This window comes from Pundamilia nyererei, unplaced genomic scaffold (assembly GCF_000239375.1).
Source record: "Pundamilia nyererei isolate P.nyererei 1_Seehausen unplaced genomic scaffold, PunNye1.0 scaffold00008, whole genome shotgun sequence".
NCBI lineage: Eukaryota > Metazoa > Chordata > Actinopteri > Cichliformes > Cichlidae > Pundamilia > Pundamilia nyererei.
In genome coordinates this window covers 94,069-101,961 of record NW_005187409.1, presented here as the reverse complement: position 1 = coordinate 101,961, position 7,893 = coordinate 94,069, and the positions used below count along the sequence as shown (strand labels likewise).

The 7,893-nt window shown below is 42.2% G+C and overlaps 1 protein-coding gene and 1 non-coding gene across 3 annotated transcripts in view; both read right to left on the bottom strand.

Annotated features, from left to right (window-relative positions):
* Window positions 1-6,959, bottom strand: part of bod1l1 (biorientation of chromosomes in cell division 1-like 1) — a 16,165-nt gene extending 9,206 nt beyond the window's left edge. For both annotated transcript variants that reach the window (XM_005722828.1, XM_005722829.1), the window contains exons 1-10: window positions 6,719-6,959; window positions 5,996-6,120; window positions 5,729-5,919; window positions 5,122-5,616; window positions 4,202-4,351; window positions 3,923-4,089; window positions 3,661-3,757; window positions 1,979-2,105; window positions 1,821-1,881; window positions 1-1,726 (exon numbers count right to left, since the gene is read on the bottom strand). In XM_005722828.1, the coding sequence (XP_005722885.1) occupies window positions 1-1,726; window positions 1,821-1,881; window positions 1,979-2,105; window positions 3,661-3,757; window positions 3,923-4,089; window positions 4,202-4,351; window positions 5,122-5,616; window positions 5,729-5,919; window positions 5,996-6,120; window positions 6,719-6,835 (3,256 nt within the window). In that variant the 5' untranslated portion in view covers window positions 6,836-6,959. The remainder of the gene's footprint in view (window positions 1,727-1,820; window positions 1,882-1,978; window positions 2,106-3,660; window positions 3,758-3,922; window positions 4,090-4,201; window positions 4,352-5,121; window positions 5,617-5,728; window positions 5,920-5,995; window positions 6,121-6,718) is intronic.
* A 603-nt stretch (window positions 6,960-7,562) lies between these two features.
* trnal-aag (transfer RNA leucine (anticodon AAG)) lies at window positions 7,563-7,644 on the bottom strand. The gene has a single exon. It is a non-coding gene; the product is annotated as a tRNA-Leu (tRNA).
* Window positions 7,645-7,893: the final 249 nt, after the last annotated feature.

Sequence of the window (7,893 nt, the reverse complement as noted above, 5' to 3'; positions counted from 1 at the left end):
TGTGCACTTCCATAGGAGGAAGCTGCTCCTCTTCAGCTGTAGTTGTCTCCATTGGTTGTGGGGCGGGCGGATTGACCGCCGACTCTTCTCTTGCTTCTTGGCACAGTAAGCTGGTGGACACTGTGCTGTCGGGATCCATGGAGAGCAGAGTCAGAGCTGCCTCTTTCATCTTCATATCAGCATCCTGAAGCTCCATCTCGGATGTCACATCCTCTCGGGTGTTCTCAGGTGGAAGTCTCGCCTCTGCTGACGTGCAGACGTCCATAAGAGTCAGCAGGGCGTCGGCCTCTGCAGGCACAGCTGGCATCTCGCACAGGCGTGACTCCGTCTCTCCCTCGGGCGGCTCGGGGGTGATGTCGCTCAAGGCGTCACAGGTATCGTCTGAGAACAACGTGGTGACGGTGGTGGTGACGGGATCGGAGTCTGTGCTTGTGTCTTGGAGAAGAGGTCGTTTCTTTGGCGGATCATCCGTCTCAAGACTCAGAGAGGAAACCGAAGGGGATTTATCCAACTTTTCCAGTTTCTCCTCTCTTGGTGCTTTCTCTTCTTGACTCTCATCTTTCTTTTCTGAAACTTTATCCTTCTTCTCCAGCTTTTTCTTTGCACTTTTACTGTCAGATCTCTCCTGTGAAGATTCTTCAGAGACTTTGCTCTGGTCTTTTGCATTTCCCTCTTTCTTCTTCTCTTTTGTTGCTTCAGGTTTGCTGACGCATGAAATTCCTGCACTTTTGACATCCGGACTGTGAACTCTCTTCTCCGTCTTTGGCAGCACTGGAGTCTTCGCCTCCTCTTTGGATTTTGATTTTGATTTTTCTAAAATTCTTCCTTTTTCTGATGATTTGACCCTTTTTGGATCTTTGTCACTTTCTGAGCTTGACCTGTGTAATTTCTGTCCATCTTGATCTGCTTTTGTTTTTTCCTTCTCGCTGTCTTTACTGTCAGTTTTAGATTTGAGTTTATCTCCAGGCCTGTCCTCACTGTGGCTCTTTGGCTTTTTCATGACGTCCTTGGAGTGTTTATCTTTCTTCTTGCTGCTGTTTGACTCAGGCTCCATGTCGGATCGATCCTCAGAGGAACCTGCAGAATCAGGGCGAAGCAGCTGCTTGAAATCACTTTTAACCGAGGTTCTCTCCCCTTTGGCCTTTTCCTTTTCTTTGATCTTATCTTTGTCCTTATTCTTGTCCTTCTCCGTTTTGATAGCCTCCACAGATGAAGTCTTCACCTTCTTTGGATCTTTAGAACCTCCGTCTTCAGAAACATTTTCAGACACCTTGCCTTCTTTTGTACTTCCTGTGATCTTCTTCTCACTTTTGATCTTGGGCTTCTTCTCAGCTTTCTCTTCAGAGGATACTTTAACAGCACTGCCTTCCTTCTGCTGAGATTCATCCGCCTGATGTTCAGATTTTTTCTCCTGCTTCTGTTTGAGCTTGGCACGTTCATCGGACAAGCTGCGTTCTTTCTCTTTGCGTTCTTTGGAGTGAAGCTCTTTGTGAGACAGACGGTCAAATTTTCCAACCGATCGTTGTCTGAGAGCCTCTTGGGAGCCTAGCTCCAGCTCCAAGATGAAGGAGTGTGTCCTTCCTTTGTCAGCTATCTTCTTTGCATCGCTGGAATCTTCTGAGATGCTGCCGCTTGTCCCTCTGTATCGCTCATCAGAATATGAAGGTTCAGACAGATTTTTCATCAGCTTATGTTGTGGTGTCTTTGAGGTGGTAGATTTCACTTCCTATTTTCAAAAATAAATGAAAAACACAGAGTTACAACTCGTGATGAAAACCTGATGCCTGAAATCTGTTTCATCAACGTTAGCTTTTACATACCGTTTTCTTTACAACGTCTCTCGTGTCTCCTTTCTTTTTGCCTGAAACATCTCCCTCTTTCCTTAAAAAGTAAAATTAATATGTTCATTTTTACGGTGTATATTAAGAAAAAAAAAAAAAGCATCTACTGTACAAATTGTGTCCAAGCCTTTACACACCTTGAGTCTAGTTTTCTCTTCCTGTTGAGAGCCATTTTTTTCTCCAGAACTTTCCTCTCTTTGCGGGCTTCTTTGGCTCCGGGGCCTTCGAGGGCAGCGGAGTCGCTGCTCTTTTGTTTTTTGTTATCTGTGGAAGACATTGAGCCTTTTACGTCATGCAGATGTTACAAGTACACAAAGTTATTTCCAGGAGAAAATAAAGGACAAATATGCAACCTGGCCAAGGGAATACAATTTACGGAGTTTGTGATGTGAAGTTTGAACTAAATATGAGTATAAGTTTTCTATTTTTGGACAACATCCAGACAACTCGACTGAAAGAAAAAAAAAAAAACAAAAAACAAAAACAAAACATGTGATCATCCCAAATAGATCAAAGGAAAACACAAAATTTGTAGGCACAAACAACTCTTTATTAAACTAATCTTTTGGGGGGGGGGGGTTGTGCTGTAAAAATGTAGCACGTCCCAAGTGTTATGTACACACAAAATGGTTTTCTCAGGACTCCATGCTGTCCTATAAATAGTTAAGTAGACCCTGTCATTCAGTAGCTTGTAGAACCACCTTTAGCAGCAATAAGTTGATATTCTAATTTTTGGAAGACTTTATCAGTCTCACATTTATCAATTTTATTTATATAGCACTTTATACTGTACGGTAGAGACCCTACTGTATTATTCTAGAGCAGGGCTGCCCAATCCCGGTCCTCGAGAGCTACTATCCTGCAGCTTTTAGATGCATCCCTACTCTAACACAGCTGAATCAAATGGTTTGATTACCTCTTCAGCATGCCATCATGTTTGGCAAAGGCCTGATAACAAGCCATTCATTTGATTCGGGTGTGTGGGAACAAGGATGCATCTAAAAGCTGCAGGACGGTAGCTCTCGAGGACCGGGATTGGGCACCCCTGTTCTAGAGGAATGCTATCTCACTGTTCTCTGCAGCATTGCTTCAGTTCATTGCGGTTTGCAGGCATTCATTCAGATCCCGCCACAGTCTTCCAGTGAGGCTCAAGTTTGCACTTTGACATTGCAACCTTGATTCTTTTCCAGTCATTCTTTTTTAGATTTGCTGCGGTGATTAGGATCATTGTCCTGTTGCATGAAATAGTGTCAGCTAAGTTTCAGCTGTCGGACAGATGGCCTAACATTTTAAATCTTGAACACTTTGGTATACAGAGGAGTTCATGCTGAACTCAATGACTGCAAGGCAGCCCAAATCGTCACCTCTCCATCGCCTTGTTTGACAGCTAATATGATGCATTTAGTTTTTGCAGGAATGGCACAATGCATTAGGGCTGAACACCTCCACCTCAGTCTTGTGGTTTAGGGGCAAGAGGCTTTCTCTTGAAAACCGTTCCTCCACAAGAGCCAAACTTGTGCAGCCTTTTTCTAAATGCACTGTCATTAATTTTAATGTTTAACATGCTAATTGAGGCCCGAAGAGTCTAGTTTTTGCATTTCCTCTGAACTTTGACCGCAGGGTGAAATTCTGGTACTGGCATTGAATCCTCCAGGCCAGCAATTTGGTAAGTCCTCTGCTATTTTATATGTGGGTGGACTCTTTGCAGTCCCGTGAAAGCATGGGGCAGGGAGTATATAACTAAACTAAAACAGTGGAATACACAAGATGAGGAAAATGAAGAAACACTGAAGGCCACAAGTGTGTATGACATAAAAACCTTGCTCTTCAGCCTGTGCTGCTTTCTGTTTGCGCTTCTCTTCCATTCGCTCTCTGTTCTGTTGTCTCTTGAGCAGCCGTTCTTCTTTGTCCTTCGCCTGGAAGGACCCCAGTTTGTTAAATAAATGTACTTAAAAGACAGCAGATGACACCATAAGACATAATGTGTTCAGTCTATAACCGTCCATTGATCTAAGCTTTTCATTTAACTAGAAAAAGTTTTAAATCTCTGCACGTAACATGTTAACATTTAAATAGCTCACCGCAGAACGACGACGTTCCTCCACAGTGATCTCATCATCTGAGTCGCTATAGTAACGGGAGTAGAGGAAGGGCTTGTGAACATAGGCCTTGCGGCGAGGTTTACGCTCTTTGTCTTCATCTCCTGTGTCTCCAGTGCTGTGTTTTTTTTCTTCCCTCTCACCTTCATCTGGGAGAAAAAGAAGCAAGTACATACAGAAAAAATATTTTAAAATATTTTCAAAGTGCTCCAACTAATGGTGATGTTATTCAAAAATAGAAAGCCTGCTGCCGGCAGAGACCATCAGGTGGAAGCTCGCCCTCTTCAGAAGAATCAGACAGCTGCTGCTCATCTTCACTTTCCCCCTCGAATGAGGACAGGTCGCTGGTGTGGACAGAGCTCACTGTGATGTCACTCAGACCTTCCAGGTCAGAGTCCTCCAAAGAATACTCTGCAGGAAAAAGGTACTTAGAGATTTTAAACTTCTTTTAAGTGTAAGTGTAAGATAAGATAAGGTAACGAAGTGAAAACCTGAATATCTTTTAAATTCTTCACTTGTCCAAATAAGCACAGAATCATGGCATCATCACATTTTTGTTGTGTAAAGTAAATTTGCATTAAAGCCATGTCCACCATAAGAAAATGCATATAAATCCCTTCCCTGTGACAAATATACAAAGTAATGTGAAGTAGGGAATGTAAATGCTGTATAGACAATCATACAATACAATAATTATGGTCTTAAAAAAACTGTTTATTAATACTCACAACTGTATATCTATAATCTGCTATAGATTTTCATATTTATAACCATACATATAACCTGTTCATAGCTTGTACATTCACTTCAGTTATAGCCTGTACATACTTATAGTCCTCTGTCAGTGCGCCCCAGGGTGGCTGTGGCTACAATGTAGCTGCCATCACCAATGTGTGAATGTATGGGTGGATGACTGGATGTGTAAAGCGCTTTGGGGTCCTTAGGGACTAGTAAAAGCGCTATACAAATACAGGCCATTTACCATTTATAGTTATAGTATATTCATAACACATCATATTATTGCTAAAGCACTTTCTGGATGGATGCAAACTGCATTTTGTTGCCTTGTACTTGTGACGTGTGCAATGACAATAAAGTTGAATTCTATTCTGTTCTATTCAATTCTATTCTATTCTAATGCTAAATAAATATAAAAACAAACAAAGGATGCTGCAGCTCACCTTCTTTTATCCTCTCTCTGGCCTTCTGTTTAGCCTTGCTTGTAGATTTCAATAGATCATCATCCTGTTTTTCTTCTGAGGGTTTTCCACTGACTTTGCCTGCTGTTTTATCCTTCTCATCCTCTGTCTGCTCCTGAGCCACAGACTCCTCATCTTCCATTTTCACATCCTCCTTTAACGGCTCTTTTCCCAGTTCCACCTCTTCCTGTGTTTCCTCTGTCTTTACCTCTAATGCCTGAACCTCAGCTGACAGTTTTGCTTCCTCTTCTTCTTCCAGTGGCTTTACCACTTGGTGACTGTCACCTTCCTCAACAATACTCATGTCCTGCTCGCTATCCTCCACCATCACCTGCATGAAGTCATCTGCCGATTGACTTTTACGTGCTTTTTCGGGTGCCGAGCTGGCTCTGACGCTAGCTTCTTGGTTTAGAGAAGTTATAGTGTCCAGGATGGACATGGCGTCGCTGGCAGTGGTAGTTGGAGTCGATGTTGAGGCTGTAAACATGAAATGACACTTGTTCAAATATTAAAATATTTGAGAGTAATCAAAGATATAAATCCACACGTGACATTTGCAAGCTGATAAAAATCATAAAATGTTGTGTACCCTGCTCAGGAATGCTGCTGTCTGGTTTGACCTCTGTTGAAAGCAGAGGGGCTGGTGGCTCCTCAGAGCAGCTGCCAGGGGACAGAAATTCACGGACAACCCTCTCCACCTGCGGCCTAAAGATATGGTTGATTTTAGGATCCACCACCTGGGCCACAATCCTGTCCACTCCCTGCTCCAGCATCCCAGATCTAAGAGACACAGATTGCGGTAAGTTTAGTTCATGTCGACAAGCCAGAACGAGAAGGAATACTATGTCTCACTTACTGCAGGACAAGCTGTCTGATGTTGTTTCTCAGTTGGTTTTTGTTCAAATGAGGGCTCCATGTGTGATTGGAGAGGTGATTGGAGACAAAGTTGTCCACTCGTTGTTTCAGATTCAAGTAGGCTGGCTGTAAAAGATTTGAATGTTTCCATTACAAATATCACTCCCAGGCACACAAAGGAGAACATCACTGCAAATGGACATTACATGCTGAAATGAGACTTCAGACCTGACTAAAAACAGTTGAAATTGATAGGTTTTTAGGAATGGCTTGGAGATGAACAAAAAAAGCAGGAGTCCTGAGCTGGAGGTGGCAGAACCGTAGATGGGAGCGACAAGGACGGACAAGCAGAAATGAGTATATTAGAGAGATATTTCAGGTTGAGTGTATTGGAGAGAAAGTTACAGAGATGGTTTGGACATGCACAGAGGGATAGTGGATACACTGGACAAAGGATGTTGAATTTTTAACTGCCAGGCAGGGGGGGAAAGGAGAAACCACAGAGAAGTTTAATGGATGTAGCGAAAGTGGACATACAGTAGTACACACATTTAGTAGCCTCAATTAAAAGGTAGCTTCTGTAGCCAAGCTGAGACCCCAGTGTCAAAACAGCTTCAACAAAAATACAGATAACGCACAACAGATAGTCCCCTAAACTGAATTTTACACTCATTAAGTAAAACACCGTCAAATAATGTGTTATGAGCATGCTTTTAGTGCTTACCTTTGTGTCAACGTCTGCCAAACAGTCCCTCCGGAACTGGTCAAAGAGTCCCTGGGTTTTTAAATGATTTACGATCATTGAGACCAGCTGCGGATCTCCCGGTGGTAAACCAGCCATGTCTCAATTTAGTTGGCTTAGAATTTGGTGACTAAAAGCGATAAGGCTGTCAATACATCAGGTAAATTCCGATCACAGAGCACCAGCCTTCTGTTTATGGTTTGTGAAGTTCGAAGCAAGGGTGACCCGGAAACACCGCCTGTCCTGTCAAAAGAAAACCTTAGCCGCTTCAGTTGAACCGGAAGAGTTATGAAAGCATTCTTCTATATCAAAATAAAAGCGCCACGGTTAAAAAAAATAGACATTAGGCGAATTAGTTATTATTTTAGCCAGGTTTAAAATCTCGAGTTCTCAGTTTTTCATGAACCTTGTAATATTTAGCGGGGCATACAGCTACTGAAATGTATTGAGCTAACTCTTGGTTATCTGACATGTTTTGTGCATCTCTGCCGATATAACTAGGCACTGAACACTTTGTGTGGCACTGTCTAGCGGTTTGAAACTGCAAGGTGTATTCAAACCCAGACGTTTTGCAGGTTATATGTGTAATTTGTGATTCCGAGTGACAAATATAGCAACGAAACTGATGGTTTCCAAACATAATAATTTCTGCGGTAACGGTTAACTATCAGTGAGATTATTTTGTGTTACTTTTAATTAACATTTGCAGTTTAAGTTAGAGCGCTCATTTTACAAAATTTGACACACGAGAGAAAAAAAATTAAAGTCCAGCTGTTATTGCGGACTGTTCTTTCGAAGTGAGAGAATTGTGTGAGAGCAAAAGTAATGGCAGCGGTGGGATTCGAACCCACGCCCCCGAAGAGACTGGAGCCTTAATCCAGCGCCTTAGACCGCTCGGCCACGCTACCGTGTGAATTTAGGTTTTGAAATTAGCATATACCTACGACAATACTACTGAAATTAACTCTTATTATATTATAACCATTTTTTCTTTTGCCGTTTCATTCTTCTTAGGACAGGCTGGAATACTCCTTTTAGGATTTTAACCATTTTTGTATATTATATTGGTACTGATAGCTACCTCATTTTCTGCAATTTGGTAATGCAATTGAACATTTTACAGGGAAAAGGACAAATCAGATATGTTAAGTGTTTTC